Source organism: Sander vitreus, chromosome 16, assembly GCF_031162955.1.
Source record: "Sander vitreus isolate 19-12246 chromosome 16, sanVit1, whole genome shotgun sequence".
NCBI lineage: Eukaryota > Metazoa > Chordata > Actinopteri > Perciformes > Percidae > Sander > Sander vitreus.
In genome coordinates, this window is record NC_135870.1 from 18,982,109 (window position 1) to 19,003,405 (window position 21,297).

The 21,297-nt window shown below is 40.0% G+C and overlaps 1 protein-coding gene and 1 long non-coding RNA gene across 2 annotated transcripts in view; one reads left to right on the plus strand and one right to left on the minus strand.

Moving 5' to 3' along the window:
- The window catches only part of LOC144531011 (uncharacterized), a 21,954-nt gene continuing 657 nt past the window's right edge, over positions 1–21,297 (minus strand). Inside the window, exon 2 of the long non-coding RNA XR_013503181.1 lies at positions 1–276. This is a non-coding gene — a long non-coding RNA (uncharacterized LOC144531011). The remainder of the gene's footprint in view (positions 277–21,297) is intronic.
- The window catches only part of LOC144531009 (chondroitin sulfate proteoglycan 4-like), a 23,214-nt gene continuing 19,666 nt past the window's right edge, over positions 17,750–21,297 (plus strand). Inside the window, exon 1 of the mRNA XM_078270878.1 lies at positions 17,750–17,944. Within this exon, the coding sequence (XP_078127004.1) occupies positions 17,881–17,944 (64 nt within the window). The 5' untranslated portion in view covers positions 17,750–17,880. The remainder of the gene's footprint in view (positions 17,945–21,297) is intronic.

Below are 21,297 nucleotides of genomic sequence, written 5' to 3' on the forward strand. Positions count from 1 at the left end.
GCCAATTGTTTCTGGGTTTATCCAACTTGATCTAAAAGTTCTTTCATGAGATTGAAGATGACCTCAGTTCTTACATGAACATATAATCCTTCAGTTGGATTGGATGAATATCAGCAATAAGGGACATGAGGTTTTCATTTATCAGCAACAATTTGTGACCTGAATCTGGGCCACAAACGGTTCTTCTGTAAACATCAGCGCCAAAGGGGAGGGACGAGTTTGTTTGTTTTTAGAGTGAAGTGCCACTCCAACTCATCTCATGGGAGTGATTCATTCCTGTAGAGAGAGAGAGAGAGAGAGAGAGAGAGAGAGAGAGAGAGAGAGAGAGAGAGAGAGAGAGAGAGAGAGAGAGACAGACAAAAAGACAGACAAAAAGAGAGAGAGAGACAGAGAGAGAGAGAGAAAGAGAGAGAGAGAGAGAGAGAGACAGACAGACAAAAAGAGAGAGCGAGAGAGAGAGAGAGAGAGCGAGAGAGAGAGAGAGAGAGAGAGAGAGAGACAGACAGACAAAAAGAGAGAGAAAGACAGAAAGAGAGAGAGAGAGAGGTGAGGTTGAAGCAAAACTCATATGTAACAGCAGCTATTATTACAGGCTATAATAGTCTGTGGCAGTTAATTCAATTCAATGTTATTTATAGTATCAAATCATAACAAGAGTTATCTCAGGACACTTTACAGATAGAGTAGGTCTAGACCACATTATAATTTACAAAGACCCAACAATTTCAGTAATTCCCAGTTCATACAGCAATCATTTTTATTTAGCAAAATCAGACGTTTTAAAATGCAAGAAATGAGGAGACCCAAGATCAGTCAGTCCTTTCAGCAAGTTCCCCTCCTGTAATGTGAAAGAGTTGCTGGTATTACAGTCAACTCTACAGTCTGTAGCGCCTTGTAGCTTTGAGACAATTTTAGTTCATAGTTTTGGTCAGCCACTCTGTATGGTTGCGTCCCAATAGCTCTCACTGATTCCCACATATAGGCAGCTGACACTCCATGCTTATGATCTCACACAAGCTAAATGTACACTGCCCAGTGGGAACAAACAAAATAAATGACTGGCTCCAGGAAGTCAAACATCTACTGTCCAATACCCAGGAACAACAACAGCATTTGTTTTCTTACTATTTGGTCGACCAAACCAGAGCCAAAAGCTAAGAGATTGTCTGCCTGTTTATGAGTATGAAAAGCTAAATAGAGCTAACAATTAGCTTCCATGTGACAAGTGAAAATATTTAGCATGAGCCATTTCTGATCCAAATTCCTTTTGTGATGGAAGAAAAAGTCTTGCAACATGCACGACACACCACAGTTTGTCTGATTTGTCATCATTTTGGCTGTGTTCACAAACAAGCAGTAATGCTTTAGTAGGCTGCTGGCTTAACAACAGTATTTATGATCGCACCACAGCGTGATGTACAACAACTTTTAAAATAAACTGTGGATGAGAAGTAATGACAAGAAGGGCAATTCACACGATCATTTCTAATTCATGTAGAACACCGGCATTCTTCCTGTTAAAATTAGACAGTTTGGAAGGCAACAATAGCTGATTCATATCTAACTCACTTAATGACCAGGTTGCAGTTTGACCTTGTGACCCTAGTTTTTGTCCATGAGTCTCATTCGTGGCCTCCTAATTACTTCAACTTTACAATTGGTTCTTTCATATATCCTTCAGACAGCCTGTCTTCCCAGGCTCACTGTTGTTTTTTTTTAAAAGACAAGACAGTCTAGACGTTGTTGTACTGGTTGTGCTAGTTTAGCTTGGGACGAAGGCATCTCTAAAATGCCAGGTTTGAAAACTAAATGGGGCTTGCCTTAATGCGTCGTCAAGAGCTTTGTCCATCTAGTTGTCTTATAGATGTAAAAGGACATAAAAAATAACTAATTTAGCTTTCAACTACTTGATGTATTTAAACGCAGATTGAGTTAATTCTTCTTTATTTCGTCTTTGCATGCTGGTTATTACGTAACTGAAAAATGTTGTCATTAAATGTGCAATTTAAGTTTAGCCAACATTACAGTACCACATTTCGAAGGATTTCCCAATGTTTGTTTGGCTCATTCAAACGGTTTTCAGCAGAATGCTGTTTTTGTTTCCTATTCCTGAGATTCAAAAAAAAGGCCTAACCCCTCCAACAAAAATAGCTTTTGGTGAGGGAATTGTATGCTGAGAAATTGTATCGCCAAAGACAATCCAGTTAGACGTAGCATGAGAAAAGATTAAAGGGAGAGATCAGATAGTAGCTTTGGGGTACAGCACATGATATGCAACGCATTTCCTATTTTTTTTAAAACTCAGAAACAAGTTTCGTGGAAGACAGGAAGGTTAGAAATGTTTTACAGTTTTTCTTGATGGCTTTGATACAGCAGTCAACTCAAACTCCACATTTTTCAAAACAGTTAACACACAGGGCGAAACAGTGGCACTCATGGTCAAAATGATACATTGCCAAAACATGTAAAATATGCAACAAAAGCAAATTTTGCCTTCAAACAACACAACTTGCAAACAAGTGTATGAGCTCTTTCAATCAACCATTACACAGTGGACAACAAAATACTAAATACAGCACTCAGTGCGACTCAGTGCACCATTGCTTGTCATTGTAGCCTATTACTGTACGTAGCTTTCATGCCAGTGACATTTGTTGTCATATTTGCCTTCTTGGGGCCACATGGCCATGATTGATAACGTGATCAATAACAGTTGCCCGAATTTCATCAGAAACCTGAGCCCTTCCAACTATACCTCCACCTCGCACTCGGACTCCTCTACCTCTTCCTCTCACACTCATCTGCCTTTGACCTCTTCCATCCATGTTGGCAAAGAACAACACAGACGCTGCACCTTTAAGGCCTGCAGACTGATCGCTAATTGAAGATTTGTGTGAAGGAGTGTCAAACAGGTGCTTCAGTGATTTCATACTGATGTAGGTAGTTCCTAATAGTTAGTTTTCTGATTCTGTTTGGTTACCATAGCTAAAACAATGGAGTTTGGACTGCTTGAATGACATCCGTGTTAACTGTTCTGCAAAAGGGGGGGGGGGGAATGTGTCAATCCAGTGAGAAAGGGTTAACACATTTGCAAGAGGTGTCTTCTGCTCTGCTGAAACAGTGATGATGAAAACTGAGTGGATCCCAGTTTCTTTAAGCAGGTCAAAGCAATCAAGAAAAACTGTAAAATGAATCAACTGCAAAGTTGTGGCAGCATGTCACACATTTAAACTACCGGGCTCTGTGAGTGTCATTGATCACGTATGAATGGTGTGATGAAAGTTCAGTCCTTAGTCAGTGACACGATGAACCCTGCCTATCATATCTTTTTCATAGTTCGAGCCCTTGTTATGACGAAGACAGAAGCAGTGACTCATATTATGTTTTGCTTTGAGGTCTTAAATTATGTTAAATGTGTGATAAGCTGCAGGGTCAAGTGATTTGGTAGTGAGTCAGGCCGTCAGCTGCTTGCAGCCATTGTGTTTGGGGACTGACCTTTGTCACAGTGATGGAAAGGCAGAGTTTAAATAAGAACACAACAATCCTCAGCTGAAGCCGTGATATTGTGTCAAGGGAGTAGTGTGTGAGCTATGTGTGTGTGTGTGTGTGTGTGTGTGTGTGTGTGTGTGTGTGTGTGTGTGTGTGTGTGTGTGTGTAAGAGAGAGCAAAATGGTACTTGTAACTTGCAGTATCCATGTGAATACCTGGCTGCACGTATTTGTTTTTGAAACTGTGTCCGCATGCTTGTAAAAGTAAGCTTGTTTAAGTGTGTGCGGTTAAAGTGTTAAGTGCTCGGAAAATTCAAGTCAGACAAAGACATGATTTTCTCATTACTTGTTTTGGAAAGGTTTTGGAAGACAATTACAACTCTTACATGTGTGTTCATAGAGCTGAACATTAACATAACTAAAACATTGTGAGACAACCACAGGTTGTTTCCTCTCGTCCCTTCCCATCCTTCCTTCTCTGCCCTTTCCCTTCCTGTCGCTCGTCCCTCTTAGTGCTGATCTTGCAGATGTTGCCAGGCTTTGTTTTCATAGAACAAGTTATGTTTTATATGTTGGTGGGAGGAAAGGAAAATGAAAGTAATTGTAAGAAAAAAAAGAAGAAAAAAAAACTTTATAGGTTTGCTCACTTTAAAGTTTCCAAATTTTAACATTAAAATGTGCATGTGTATCAGTGCACAAGAAATCAAGAAAACATACTTCATTATCTTAAAGGTATCCTTTTTCACTGTAGACATTTTGTTATGTGCAATGAAAAGTCAAAATGTTTTCTGAAAAAGGGTTGCTGTCTTCACTGAGGACGTGTATCCTAATATTTTACTTCTCTCTTTTACTACTGTGGTCTTTCAGCAGGTATATGATTTGCCACGTTGTTTACTAGTGTGCTGTGTTAGCATGCTAATATTTGGTTATTAGCTCTAAATACAAACTACAGCTGAGGATGCAGATCATTAGTTCTGCGAGTTTTGGTCATAAACTAAAGTATTGGATACATTTTTTCTTCTTTTATACCTGATGATGATGTGAGATAAAAAGTTAAGCGATGACCAAATGTATTACACATCTTCCTGATGGGGACTGACAGGTCAACATTGCCATCCCTGGAGCCCTTTCGGCCCCCCCTTATAAATTTGGTGATAAAAAAGAAAAGAAATACATCCAATACTTGTGTATGACCAAAACTTGGATCATTAATTACCTTCCTATTAGCCTTAGCTGTAGTTTGTGCGTAGTGCTAATTTCCAAATATTAGCATGCTAACACACTACACAATTAAACATGGAAACTCATATAGCTGCTAAACATCAGCATGTTAGCATTGTCACTATTCGTATGTTAGCATGCAGATGTTAGCATTTAGCTCAAAGCACCACTGTGCAGTACAGTACAGTTTTACAGAGCTGCTAGCATGGCTTGTTTTCTAAAGTGTGTGAGAGTGTGCAAGACATGCAAACAGATAAGATGAGATCCAAAACGAGACTGAATCTAAGGTTGGCAAGTAGCAGAGGATGGGGAGTTGGTCTGTTTCCTGTTGGACAGTTTAGTACCTGTTAGCTGAAGATACTTAGCACTACTGCTATTTGTCTATTTTTCCCCTTTGATAAACGATTTAATTTGAAGTCGTATCAGCTTTTCTCTTCTTGTGTCTTATTATGTCTTCTCTTCACTTTCAACAAGCGAGCTAAATGAAGTAGCTATGACTCAAAGTGACTCACACCTCAATCACTCTTTGCATGTGGGCACATACACACACACACACACACACACACACACACACACCCGCGCAGAAACCCACTCAATCAAAGACTCTAAAGTGTCCCCAAGCAAAGGTAGCAGCTGGTCCCAGAATCGCGTTGCATTTGTTAGGAGAGAAATATCAAATATCTGAAAAGTTCCCCGAAACATTTGAAAAGGTGCCTCTGGAGAAAGGACACACACACACACACACACACACACACACACACACACACACACACACACACACACACACACACACACACACACACACACACGCTAAACGGGATCAAATTTCCTCAGCTGCTTTTTGTTGAAGGTTGTCATGATACTTAAGCTAAATGCTAAAAATGCCCGGAACAAAGAAAAACAGCAGCTTGTTAATTATTTTTGTCCTTTCTGGTTTAATGTCTATCGATGGATCTCGACCCTCTAAACCTCTCTCAGACAGCCTCTTTCTCCACTTCTTCTGCATCACTTTCTCTCGGAATGAGACTCTGGCCCACAGCCCTTTTCTCTCTTTTTCTCTGTGTCTCTCTTATGCAACCAGCTCATAAATAGAAAATGGATGTGTCACTCAATAACTGTATTTATCGTGGAAATGGACTACAGGCTCGAGCCAACATTTATACCGCAGCCCACACACGGTTTTAAGCCTTCTTCCATTAACTTTATTTTTACTCCATGCATCAAAACACTGAGTCATTCTTCTCGGCTGCACAGGTGGATAATGTGCTGGGCTTTTTGTTCTTTTTTGTAGTGCTTGTTTAGCAACTTAGCAAAAAATATCAATATCTGTATCAAATTACTCGTGAAAATAGGAACTGATACGTGCAAACATTTACAAATGTGCACACACATGTATGATACAAAGGTGAGGAAGGAAGGATGGGAAAAGATTGTCATCTGTTATTTTTCCAAGACAGAAGCAGGTTGGGCTTTCTGTTTTCTTTTTTACATGTTCAGTTGAACACACAGCAAAGTGTTGGGGACATTGTAAAAAGCAGGAACCTTTTAGGTCTGTCCATCCAGCTGTGTGGCGTGTTTTTGTTTTAGCTGCTGCTGAGTTAAATCGGTCCTAATCCTCCATCTCTTCCTTGTCTACGCTGTTTGCCTTATCCTCTGCCAGGTGGTTCCTGTTCTCTAACTTGTGTTATACCAGTTTCATAGCTTGAGTAAGTTGTTTGTAGAGGAAGAAATTCAAAGGCCAGCCAACATCTAAAACAACAATCCCTTTATTCAGTTACATGAGCATGTCGCAACGTTTTCAAAGTGCATGTGTGTATAGAAAAACATCTACGCACACAGCTAGTAACAGGTGCACGTTGAAAGGTTTTATGATTAATTGATTGATTTGATATTTCGTTCATTTGATGATTAAAATACATTTCAAATATTGGACAATCACAGTATTGTAGTTTTGGCTATCATCGGTTACTGTAACATTTTACCTAACAACACTGTTAGTCACAGTACACAACTTGTTTAGTTGTTATTATCAATCAAAAAAAACGTATTTGCTTTTAGCATCAGAAATTCCCCTGCAAATGGGTCCCGAATGCCCAGATAAGATTAGTTCCTGTGAAATATAGAAATTAGAGCTCAATATAAACATTCAAGTTCCCGAGTTTAGCTTGAGAGTTTTAAAAAAAGCACTTTAAAAGACTTTTCCAGCCCAAAAGACAAGGCGGTAATCCTCTCAGCGTGGGATCCAGGCTCATTAAAACACACCACCTCACTCGTCACGAGAGGACTCGTCACCAGCTGAACTGTGACCCATTTTGGGTGTGACCCCTCTGTCTAAGAAACCAGGCTGCATGGTCTCTTATTCAACACCCTGGGAACTAAACCTAAACCAAGCACTCCTCTCATGTGCGAGCCAAGCAGAGTTTGAATCAGCAGCTGAATAAAAGCCCTTATGTGTTCTTTTAACATTCTAATGGACCAAACTCTCCCAAGCTTAACGTGTGTGTGTGTGTGTGTGTGTGTGTGTAGAGGTGGTAGGTTAAAGGCTGGGAGGGGTTCAGGATACAGACTAGGAAATTTGTCCTGCAGTTTGAACAATCACACCCAAACTTCCACTTTACCTCAATCAGCCACATGACATTTCCCTCCTTTAACCTCTTGTTCCTTTTTACTTCCTCTCTCTCTCTCTCTCTCTCTCTCTCTCTCTCTCTCTCTCTCTCTCTCTGTCTCTCTCTCTCTTCCATTTTAGCATTTCTGCACACTCCTTCCCATTCTTCACATTATTGTTTTCTTTCTCTGTTTTTGTCTTCCTCTGTCTCTCATTTCCTCTCTCTTCTATCCTTCTCTGCAGGTCAATTCATTTCAATTCAGTGGGTGTTTTACTGACGTCAGGGGTGGAAAGTAACTAATAACAGACAACGTCGTTTTTGTACCTGAGTAGTCTTAAGTAGCTGAGTGTTTAAGTTTAAAATTGCCAGATTTTGGCAGGATGATATGCCAGAGTGATAAAAAAAAGAAAGAAAGTTACACATTTGATGCGGCAGAAATAGGACTTCCAAAAATTGATGGAAATGAGAAGTATGGGCTAGTTTTATCTCTTAAGTTTGAACAATGAAGCAAACTAGACTGAATAATACATGCATACGATATGAGATCAGTTTATTTGATGCATGTCAAATATGAAGGCATACAGATTATTGGTAATTCATTTGGTAATAACCCAATTGAAAATGTCCTTGATTCAATATAGAAAAATGTATATAGGTATTATCGAAAAAAAATATAAATCTAATTTAAAGTACTCATTATACACAATAGTCCCATATGTATTGCACAATGCTATAACAGCTTTAATTTGTGTATTTGTTTTATTCTAACAGTAAGGTGCACACTGGGAATAGGCGACTTGGTAAACTCTGACACTGGGACATTTCTATAGAATTTTGTATTTTAAAACATCGTTAATTTAAAATTAATTTAATTTTACTATTTTATATTTTACTTTATTTTTTTTATTTCATTTTTGTATACATTTATATTTCTGGAATTTGATGGCGCCCTCTACTGACAAGCCGCCACTGCCGACAACCCAGTTAACATTCCCTGATGAGTATTTTTATGAAAGATAGGCTATATATTTATTACGTATAGGCTATTTGTCGGCTTCTTGAGCCATGTGTTGCCAATGTGCATATGGGTTTGAATTATGTTTTTATATATTTTTTATTTTCTCTCACGATCGCTTACCACTGCCTGGTGTAACTGAAATTATAGGCTAAAGCAGTTATGGTAAGCAAAAGTGTAATATGGTCAGATATTGAGCCTGACTGATGGGGAAGTGATATTGATAAGCGTTGTGATTTACGCATAACGCGTCAGCCTTTTTGCCAGCTTTCCTTCCTGTTTTAGGAAGCAGCTACTATATTGCATTTTGCCTGTAAAACCGTGTCCGTGTTTTTCATATTTATGTAGAATTATAGTTTGCTCTTCTTTTGCGCATATTTTGTAAAATATGCGGTAGATGTTTGTGATTGGTCGTGCTGTGCAAACACCGCCTCTTTTATGTGAACGCGCTGGATGTAATTCTAGTGGCTGTAATTCTGCACCAAGACTGAATTTTGGGAAAGAGACTTCAGATATAGTATTAGGGGACCACTAAGGCCTATATAAAAACATCCAAAAAGCAGCAAGTCATGGGACCTTTAAAGGAAAGTGGGAAGAAACCGGAGCACCCGGAATAAACCCAGCCAATCGCTGGTCTCTGTCCTATACTATACACTGGTCTCCGTCCTACAGAGGTCATTCACTTTGCCATTCAAGTTTGAAGGAAAAAAACACATTTTCCTTCAAGATGACTACTATGTCTAAGATAATGTTTTTTTTTAAAATATTCACATACTAAATGTGGGAGAAACACTCGGAGCGCCCGGAGAAAACCCTAACATAGTAGACAGACAACATTTTATGTACATATAACACCAACCCTACTTATGCGTCTGCAGAAATTGGAGATGGCTTTACACACAGATGAGAAGAACCCTGTTTTCTGTGATTTCATCAGGTGATCTTTGAAACAGCAAGCAATAGAGTCTTCCAGTGCTGGTTCCCCTAAAGTCACGGACACCAGCATTTGTTCTGCACTGACCCACTTCTTACACACGTCTTGGAAAATGTCCTTGTCGAGGTTTCTGAATGTTTTTGTGGCGGGATCGAAATCGACACCCTCGCCCTGGCCCCCATTGTTTTTTCCAGCAGGCGGTCAATGAAGTCCTTAGTGTTTTTAAGTTTGCAGTCCACTTTTGCTTTCTTGAATGTGCTTGTAAGCAGCTTCTGCATGATCACCTTGATGGACATTTTGTGTCTTGATGTCTTTGCTGTTGCATCCTCACACGCCTCTGCTGACTGTGTTGGTGTGATGTGTGTGTTGGTGCCAGTGATTGATTTTTCAATCAGCCGAGAGCTTCTTGACTGTGGCCGCCGACCTTAGTGTTCAGCCACCAGCTCAGCATTCCCAGGAAACTCCACATTTTGTTCTGTATGTCAGCATACATGTCAGGATGTGTCCTGTGAGATGCCTTCTCTCTAATTGCATCTGGTATAATATTGGGCGCCATCCCAGGTGAGATGTGTCTGGAGAGGAGATCACATAGTGCCTTTGTGAATAACAAGTCTTTACCACTGGAAATCTTCTTGAGGTCCCAGAATACAGTGACTTTGTTTCCACAGCGTGCTTTTCCACCATGCTGTGGCCGAAGCAGAGAGTCAATGTCATCTAGGAGTGACGACACTGACTGCCCGCTTTCAACTTTGGAGCCCTGGTGGAATTTGGCGTTCAGTTGCACCAGCATACGATGGATCCAGGTTTTGACAAAGCACTTGGCAAAAAAGGTTTTGATCATGTTTCCTATTTGTTTCATGCACAGTTTGTGCTTCGTCTTTTGTTCTAAAGCATCTGTTTTGTCGAAACTCTTTGCAGTTGACCAAGCAATGTCTTTTGCAACAGTTGAAATCTCCTGAGAGCTTTCAGATTTTAGCTGCGCATACTCTGCGTCTGGTACTTCGTCCAGAACAGGTTCAGATATCTTACTCATCCCCTCCCTAATTATATATTCGACCGCTTGAGCCGTTGTCATCTCAGAGCTGTCTTTTGGTGAAACCTCCGGGGTTTCTGGTTCTATAGCTGTGGTTGACAGAGAGCGGACATCCGTGGCTGCCTTCTCTTCATCTTCCACAATTAGTTCTTCTTCGAAGGCAGTCGGACTTTGTCTCTGACTACGTGGTCGAAATGAGCAGAAGATTTTCATCCTGGCTGTGAACGACTTCAACATTTTGCAGGCATGACGGACCATAGCATTTAGTCTTTTCGAAGGGAGTGACACGCAATTCTGCAGTGTGCTCAATAGTGGAAGAGTTGCAAATATCTGCAACCTCTTTAGCAAGCAAGTTGGTCAATGATATTGAGCTGACACAGGGGACTTGGCCGTCAACGTTCAAAACCTTGCCAAAACTCTGAGAGAGTTTGTTGCCGATGCTGGACAGAACATTCTCCTCAGAAAAGACTACATTTTGGCTCCTAGCCTTTAACAAGGCTTGTGACAGTGTTCTTATTATGTCCAAAAGTAGTTATGCCAACAAAACTTTAGTGGCATGACCAGGGGTGCCTGAATTAATCAACCTCCACTGTTCCTTTGTCAACCTTTTAGAAAAGGATTCGATCACTGGGAGGATGACATTGATTTTAATCTCCGGCATTTCTTCAGTCTCAGGGGTTACTGGTCTAGGCTTGACGAGTATTACTGTATTATTATTATTATTATTTTCAATCTCTGGCATGTCTTCAGTCTCACGGGTTACTGGTCTAGGCTTGATGAGTATTACTGTATGCTTTACTGTAGGTCGAGGCTTGATGATAGTATATACTGTATAATTATTTTCAATTTCTGGCATTTCTTCCGTTTTACGGGTTCCTGGTTTAGACTTGAGGACTATTACTGTATTGTTATTTTTAATCTCAAGCATGTCTTCCGTCTTATGGGTTCCTGGTCTAGACAATCACTTATCTCCATCCTACAGAGGCTAATCACTGGTCTCCGTCCTACAGAGGCCATTCACTGGTCTCTGTCCTACAGAGGCCACTCACTGGTCCTCTGACCTATATACACTATACACTGGTCTCTGCCCTACAAAGACAATCCTCACAACAGAGGCCAATCAATAAAGAGTCCCTGGCAAAACTTTGGAATGGAGGAGAAGAATCTTTTGATGGCGCTTCGCTTCCTTGGTTTCATCTACAACATGGACCATACAATGCCAGGTGTCCACGGCGCTATATTTACAGTAAAACTCGTTAATGAAGTCTCTCTTGATGTGTCTCGGTCCGAGGGGAGAAGGCTGCAGCGGCATGTCTTTACTGCCACACTAACAGAGGGAGGCACCGCCTTGTGGCGCTACTAAGCATTGAAGTTATAACTCTGTTACAGTCTGCTTACATTTTCATATCTGTTAGCTACCGCTGATAAGATATACCAGCGACATTCTATCCCTGAAAGCCGGCTAAAATTATGTTTTTGTCTTCTTATATAAACTTACGAACCTGTCCATAAGAAATTGTGAATGAGCCTTCACTGTCATGTCTTCTTATAGGTAACGTGAAATCAAGGAATCACTGTTTTAAAATAAATCACCACGAAAAAGTTAGTTTTGTGTCCAGTTTTGGTTTTCTTCTCCTAGCTCTAGCATGGTAAAGTACAGTATTGTAGTTCATTAGCCAACATTTTAAGCAAGCTTAATGGAGGAAGACATCCTTAAATAGTGAATCACAGAAAAGTGGTAATATAGGCTACTGAACAATGGTCCTCTGTCATGCTCATTGTGGTGTTTATATATATGTATATATATATATATATATATATATATATATATATATATATATATATATAACACCCTTCTAAATGTTTTAAACTAAGTCTCATATGTACTGTATCTGAAATAGTTTTGTGGCTGACCTGTTTCTGCTCTTGCTCATTTCTGCAGGACACGTTTATGGAGGTAAGGCACTGCAGAAGAGACAACATTACTTTTACTCTTACCTGTGATGCAAAAGTTACAACTGAGAATGATTATGCTACAGCATTGTAGTTGAACGATTTGTTGCGTTGCTATGATATAACTGGTAGCGCTGTAAAAAATGATGTGACTGGTAATGCTGTAAACCCCACCTGTCCATTGCACACTATAGGCTACTGTACTTAACTTTTGCTCATACTGAACAACTCTGCTCATCCTGCACTAAACCGTACAGCCTTCTTTTCTTATTGTACATATTGTTCATGTCATCATTTCTTTTACATTTACTGTTTATTTCCTTTTAATATGTTTATGTATGCACCATTTACCAAGGCAAATTTCAAGTTTTACTTACTTGGCAATACATCCTTTTCTGATTCTGATTTAATCAATTAACACAGGAGATAATGGTATTGTTGTAGATGATTAAATTCAAATGTGTCTATGACAGTTGGTAGCTTAATATTTAATCCAGTCTAATATTGTCTGTAGACATATGGCAATATGCTGCTGGATACGGGATTATATGGATGCCTTCAGTTGCACAGGGTCATGGGTACCTGATCTGATGTCACACTGCTCACTAAATGCCCTCCTACACAGTTCAAAGTTTGGTTTATAAGATAGTATAAACTATAGTGATGTAACTTGCTTAAAATAACAAAACCCTGTCATCATTATCAAGTTGACCCTTGCACATCATTCCATGGCACATTGCAAAATCAGTATTCATTTGTTTTTAAATTTGTTTCCACACACAGTTCTGTAAGTGGACATTGTCTCACTTAATCAAATCTAAATAACTGCCACTAATATATGAACATTTCCTAACACAAGTTGCTGCATGTGCAGGAGTAGCATTTCATGGTCGTCAGCATTGCCTGAGATAATCGTACGTCTCCTCACACTTGCTCATGACAGTGCATTACAGACCTACATTCACATTTGAGGAAGATAACTAATAATCCAATGTTCACTTGTGTCATAGAGGCAGATTGGAGAGAGATAGAAAGGCACGGTGTATACTAACAGCAGGCTTATAAGCCTAATGCAGAGTGGCATGCTGGGCTGAGAACCTGTCAATGGGACCAGTCTTATAACACATACTGTAATATTAGTCTTGATAATAAAATTATTTTTTAGCAGGCAGTGCATTTACCAACCAGCTTTGCGAAAGGATTAAAAGGCAAGTGAATAATAAGCCATATTTATGCCAAATTATACCAATACAGGCATAACATAATAACAAACAAAAGAAGGATCAAATATAAAAACATTTGGAACACAGAAGACCGGATGTAAAATATAATTATTTTATATTTGTATTCTATTTGTTTTTAAAAGCAAATGTATACTTATTTTACATAAAGGAGTCTGTTTTTGATATTGGATGTTAATGTAAAATGATTTATCCTAACATTGGTCAAAAAGCTTACCCCAAATAGTTTTACCTAAAGTCAGTCAACATTTGTTGCGGCTGGTAACATTTGACCTGGGTAAAACTTAATTGGCAGAACTTCTGCACGAGTTGAATATTTACAACAAATGATAAGAGAGATAAGCAGATTTTTATTTTTTAAATTGTGTTGTTTATTGTAAAACATGAAACCAACTAGTGTTGGGGAGATGTTGTTAGTGCCCAATTGCTGCATAGTTTAAAGGGAAGTGGGAAGAATCCGGAGGCCAATCACTGGTCTCCGTCCTACAGAGGCCATTCACTGGTCTCCGTCCTACAGAGGCCAATCACTGGTCTCCGTCCTACAGAGGCCATTCACTGGTCTCCGTCCTACAGTGGCCAATCACTGGTCTCCGTCCTACAGAGGCCAATCACTGGTCTCCGTCCTACAGAGGCCAATCACTGGTCTCCGTCCTACAGAGGCCAATCACTGGCCTCCGTCCTACATAGGCCAATCACTGGTCTCCGTCCTACAGAGGCCACTCACTGGTCCTTTGTCCTATATACACTATACACTGGTCTCTGCCCTACAAAGACAATCCTCACAACAGAGGCCAATCAATAAAGAGTCCCTGGCTAAACTTTGAAATGGCGGAGAAGAATCTTTTGATGGCGCTTCGCTTCCTTGGTTTCATCAGGTGGTCTTTGAAGAAGGAGACAATACATTTGTCAACTGCTGGTTCGTCTAGATTCATTGAAACCAGCACGTCCTGTGCACAGCCCCACTTCTTGCACATGTCCTTTAAAATGGCCTTGCTGAGGTGTTTGTAAGTGTCATTGGTGATTTGAAAATCTTCTCCCTCGACTTCAGCCCATATCTTTTTGAACAGGCGCTCAATGATGGTTTTTGAATTTCCAATTGTTGTGTTCACCTTAGCTTTGTTAAAGGTCCGCAAAACCAACTTCTGCACAAGTAGCCTGATGGAAATTTTATTTTTCTCTGCCTGTGCTGTTGAATTCTGCACAGGTCTGGCAGCTGCCTCCTCAGATACTGTGACTTTAGGTGTAGGTTTGGGTGTAGGTGTAGACTTGGGCGTAAGCGAATGCGTAGGTGTAGGATTGGGCGTATGCGTAGGTGTAGGTCTGGGCGTATGCGTAGGTGTAGGTTTGGGTGTAGGTGTAGGAGTAGGAGTAGGAGTAGGTATTGGTGAGGGTGAGGGTGTCGGTGTAGCGGTGGGTGATAGTGACTCAGTATTCTTGAAAGCCTTTTTCATCATGTCACTGTGGGTGTCAGCCCGTGTGCACAGCCACCACTTCATCAGTCCAAGGTAACGCCACACTTTACAATGTATTTCACCATACACTGTATCACGGGATGGGGAAGCAGACAGTGTCCTTTCATTTGATCCTGGGACAGTCTCTGGAATCCTCTCCTCAGAGACGTAACTGTAGAGGAGACCAGTAAGCTCTTCTTTGAACACCTGGTCTTTACCGTTGGAAATATCCTGCAATTTACTATAAACAACCTCACTTCCAACTTGTTGTTTTACACCATCTTTTGAAAACAGAGAATCAACATCAGTCACAAAGGACTGCACTGACTTCTCACTTTTAACTTTGGAGTCGGGGTGGAATTGGTTGTCTAGTTGAGTCGCCATGCGATGTATTGACAGTTTGGCAAACTGCGTGGCAAAAAAGATTTTTATCTTGCTCCCCACTCCTTTTAAGGACAGTTTCTCTCTGGATTCTGGGGTGATACATGTCCCTCTGGCTTCAGGGGTGAAACAAATCCCTGTGGTTTCTGGGGTATCACTTGTCTCTGTGGGCTCTGGGCTGGTACTTGTCTCTGTGGGCTCTGGGCTGGTACTTGTCTCTGTTGGTTCTGGGCTGGTATTTGTCTCTGTGGGTTCTGGACTAATACTTGCAGCATATTGCTCTTCCAGACTGTTAACCTCCTGAACAATTAACTGAGTAATGTCATCTGAAATAATTTGAATCTCCCGTGAGGTGTCAGATCGCAGCTGCTCATACTCCGAGTCGGTCATTTCTTGCAGTAGAGGTTCTGTGAGTCCACTGACCTCATTTGTAATTATTTCCCTCACAGCTGTGGTTGTTACACTCACAAAGTGCTCTGATGCTCGGGAGACCGTGTCCGGGGTTTTTGATTCCACAGATCTGGCTGCTGACTGGTAGCGATCAGTATCTGCCTCCTCTTGATCGTCCATCTCTTGTTGTCCATCAGCGGCCTTCTCTATGGAGATGTCCTGTCTTGTTCGTGGTTTACGTGGTCGACATGAGCACAAAACATCTTTCATCTTGCCCACGAATGCTTTCAACATATTAAAGGCATGTCGTACCATTACATTAAGTCTGTGAGGGGGAGTCACACGCTCACTAAATACAGGTTCCAAAGTGTCCGCACTATTTGTGACAGCAGAGTAAATGCTTTGTGCAACCTCTGTAACAAACATGTTGTTTAAGTTCTTTGAGCTGTCACAGTGGACTGGGTCCTTTACTTGAAGAATTTCAGCAAAAGTCAGAAGAAGTGTGTCACCCAGACTGGATCGAACACACTCCTCAGAGATTATTTGGCTGCATTTATTCTGCAGAGTTGTCAAAATGGATTTAGAAACTAGTGATATTAGGTCCAAAATCATCTCCGCCAACAATGTTGATGTGGCATCATCAGGTGCATCTTGCATCAACAATCTCTGCTGTTCCAAAGTCATCCTTTTGAAAAAGGATTCAACCACTGGACGAACATCTTCCACTCTGATCTTCGATGTCTCCTCTGTCTGGGAACTTTCCATTTCAGTCATGGTGATTGTTTTAGATAGGCTGCGTTTTCTGAATGTCTTGTCTTGTTTTACAGGTACAGGTTTGTCAGAAGCTTTTTGAGCAGATAAAAGTAAACCGATGTAGAGTAAACCATAGTATAGAATGATTTTCCCTAATGTCTGAAGCTGTCTTATAGGCAAAATGTCATGATGTCATTCATGAAAGGCATATCATGGATGAAAGGCATTATCGAACCTGAGGTCAGATCAAGGGACGTTCCAGCTAAGCCCCGCCCCCAGCAGGGTGCAGCTTAGCAACCGTTGCTCGGCACCAGCCGCACTCTCTGACCGCTCTTTATCCGGTTTCAACTGTTTGGCATATAAGTCTTGTAAAGTGAATGGTGTTGGAGAGAGCTAGCAGTTAGCCAGTTAGCTCAAAGAGTCGACAGACAACTAAACGGATATTCTACACTGATAGGCTACTTTATTCTACAACATGGACCATACAATGCCAGGTGTCCACGGCGCTATATTTACAGTAAAACTCGTTAATGAAGTCTCTCTTGATGTGTCTCGGTCCGAGGGGAGAAGGCTGCAGCGGCACGTCTTCACTGCCATACTAACAGAGGGAGGCACCGCCTTGTGGCGCTACTAAGCATTGCAGTTATAACTCTGTTACAGTCTGCTTACGTTTTCATGTCTGTTAGCTACCGCTGATAAAATATCCCAGTGACATTCTAGCCCTGAAAGCCGGCTAAAATTATGTTTTTGTCTTCTTATGTAAACTTACGAACCTGTCCATAAGAAATTGTGAATGAGCCTTCACTGTCATGTCTTCTTATAGGTAACGTGAAATCAAGGAATCACTGTTTTAAAATAAATCACCACGAAAAAGTTAGTTCTGTGTCCAGTTTTGGTTTTCTTCTCCTCTAGCTATATATATAATATAATGAGGGGTTCAATTCAGAATATAGGCCTACACGCTTCTAAATGTTTCAATCTAAGTCTCATATGTACTGTATCTGAAATAGTCTAACAAGACTCCAGATCCAGTCTCAGTTTCCCATGAACAAAAAATACACAATCAATGCACTTCGTAAAGTGCCTCTGCACATTTCTTTTCATTTGTCTCTCTCCCTTTCTGTCTCCGTATGTGTTGTGACACCTCCCCCCTGTGTTCATGTTTGGTACTCAGCACTACAGCAGCCATGGGGAGAATCAGAGGGTGGAGCTTCACCTCACTGCTCACAGACACAGGTAACATTTTTTTAAAAGGCTGTAAGCTACAACCAGCAAAGCAAGTACAGACTGTCTGGAACTTGTCAGTTAGAAATGAGGGCCGGTGCTGTGCAGTAAAGACAATGGACAGCACAATCAAGCAGCCAGATGTTGCTCTTCATTAAATGCAAGTTAGATTATAAAGGCTTAATTAACAATGGGAAGTTTTGTGGCTGACCTGTTTCTGCTCTTGCTCATTTCTGCAGGACACGTTTATGGAGGTAAGGCACTGCAGAAGAGACAACATTACTTTTACTCTTACCTGTGATGCAAAAGTTACAACTGAGAATGATTATGCTACAGCATTGTAGTTGAACGATTTGTTGCGTTGCTATGATATAACTGGTAGCGCTGTAAAAAATGATGTGACTGGTAATGCTGTAAACCCTACCTGTCCATTGCACACTATAGGCTACTGTACTTAACTTTTGCTCATACTGAACAACTCTGCTCATCCTGCACTAAACCGTACAGCCTTCTTTTCTTATTGTACATATTGTTCATGTCATCATTTCTTTTACATTTACTGTTTATTTCCTTTTAATATGTTTATGTATGCACCATTTACCAAGGCAAATTCCAAGTTTTATTTACTTGGCAATACATCCTTTTCTGATTCTGATTTAATCAATTAACACAGGAGATAATGGTATTGTTGTAGATGATTAAATTCAAATGTGTCTATGACAGTTGGTAGCTTAATGTTTAATCCAGTCTAATATTGTCTGTAGACATATGGCAATATGCTGCTGGATACGGGATTATATGGATGCCTTCAGTTGCACAGGGTCATGGGTACCTGATCTGATGTCACACTGCTCACTAAATGCCCTCCTACACAGTTCAAAGTTTGGTTTAGAAGATAGTTTTCCTATAGTGATGTAACTTGCTTAAAATAACAAAACCGTGTCATCATTATCAAGTTGACCCTTGCACATCATTCCATGGCACATTGTGTATTGTAAATCAGTATTCATTTGTTTTTAAATTTGTTTCCACACACAGTTCTGTAAGTGGACATTGTCTCACTTAATCAAATCTAAATAACTGCCACTAATATATGAACATTTCCTAACACAAGTTGCTGCATGTGCAGGAGTAGCATTTCATGGTCGTCAGCATTGCCTGAGATAATCGTACATGTCTCCTCACACCTGCTCATGACAGTGCATTACAGACCTACATTCACATTCGAGGAAGATTACTAATAATCCAATGTTCACTTGTGTCATAGAGGCAGATTGGAGAGAGATAGAAAGGCACGGTGTATACTAACAGCAGGCTTATAAGCCTAATGCAGAGTGGCATGCTGGGCCAGCCTGCTGACTGAGAACTTCTCAGTGGGACCAGTCTTATAATACATACTGTAATATTAGTCTTGATAATAAGATAATTTTTTAGCAGGCAGTGCATTTACCAACCAGCGTTGCGAAGGGATTAAAAGGCAAGTGAATAATAAACCTTATTTATGCCAAACTATACATACATATATATATATATATATATATATATATATATATATCATATATATATATATATATTATATGAAGGATAAAATATAAAAACATTTGGAGCACAGAAGACCGGATGTAAAATATAAAAAAAAAAAAATTGTTTTCTATTTGTTTTTAAAAGCAAATTTATACTTATTTGTACAAAAATGAGTCTGTTTTTCGTATTGGATGTTAACGTAAAATTATTTATCCTAACATTGGTCAAAAAGCTTACCCCAAATTGTTTTACTTAAAGTCAGTCACAGAAACTGTAATTTTATGAATGAATCAGCAATGTTGGCCAATCTGGCAGATGCTTTAACGACCTGCCAGAAAAACAATATTAAGAGAATGAACACTATGTTAAATGCTAATTAGTTATAATTTCCCTACAGGTAAAAGTCTAGCTTGTGTTGCTGCTAGACTTTTTCTATGTGATGTGGTGTGACGATATGGAGAAAATCAAATATCACGATATTTTTGACCAAATACCTCGATATCGATACCGCAACGATATTGTAGTGTTGACTATTGGTGCTTTCACAAAATATTTACACAATGAGATTTTTGATAAATAATCATCAGTAATGTGGATTTAATGACTAAGTGGGTAAAGGCAAATAATAGAACAGTTACAACAGTCTGGTAAATTCAGAAAATTACATCACTTTACTGTAATGCAGCCTTTAAAACCAGGAAAAGACAACACTTACGCCATATTACGATATTACGATATCCAAAATCTAAGACGATATCTAGTCTCATATCACAATATCGATATATAATATCGATATATTGCCCAGCTCTAGTGAATGATTGGCTGTCATGTAAATACACTGTCGAATTGTTGCGCTGTACACCTTGTGTATTTTGTTTTACAGTCTATGGCTGTACACAGCAGCTTTTGTGAGTAATTCATTCATAAAAAGTTTCGGCTTTGGGTTTTCACCCCCCTCAGGCCAATTAGCTCCTTTCATTTTTTCGGTTCTGCTTCTTTATTTGAATCACTGAACTACTTCTTTAATTTCTATCTTGTGTTTAGTCTCACTGCCACTCCACACTGCTGTAATGTTTAAAGCGCTTTGGGGAATTTTTAGAGTGTCAGCCATTTCCCCTCCACACACACACACACACACACACACACACACACACACACTCTCTCTCTCTCTCTCTCTCTCTCTCTCTCTCTCTCCCCCCCTCTCTCTGTTGACCCCTACTGTGTGTTTCTTTTTCCACAAACTGACAGTCATGTTAACAGAGTGCTCCTATACAGCTGCTTTGTAGGTCAAATCGATTAAAATCAAGACTGTTTTACCGTTTTTGTCATTCACAGATGTGAGTGGTTGGTACACTGACCTCACTACTAAAAACAAGTACATTGCAATTACATATAAAGACAACTATAAACACCTAGAATAACAAGTGTTGACCAGTTGAACCTAATTTGTACAAGGCTTTAGATAAAAGCCTGCCACCTTAGTATTTAATCTAGTGTCATAACCAGGTCAAAATACTTTGGTTTATGACCAAATACCTGCAGGACTAATGACATCGGGGTCGTCCCTATGTTCCCAGGGTCCTATTTTCCCAAGGGCCTAGTCCAGCCTTGTGTTGAGTTTTTTTAGACATTGGTAAGGGCTACAGTTCACATAGCAAAGAAATGATAGGAGCTGGGAATTTCAAATGCAGTTTGAATGGTAAAAATCTGTTCAGTGTGCCAGTGTGGAGAAATCAACGTCTACAGTTGAGCAAAGAAAACTGTCTTGCCTGCAAATATGAAGGCGTAAATTTCAAAGAGTATGTAGTAGGCTGTAAGCTGTAGGTGGGTGATTTCACATATTGACCCAGGGATCTACATTGAACATTAATTTGACCTAAGGATAAACATTGCTAAAGAACATGAAACCCATTTGAAAGAGGATATTGTGTTTAGTGCTAATTAGCAAATGTTAGCATGCTAACACACTAAACTAAGATGGTGACCATAATAAACAGTATACCTGATAAACTTCAAGATGTTAGCATTGTTATTGTGAGCATGTTAGCATGCTGATGTTTGCATAGCTGTAAACTTAATCTTG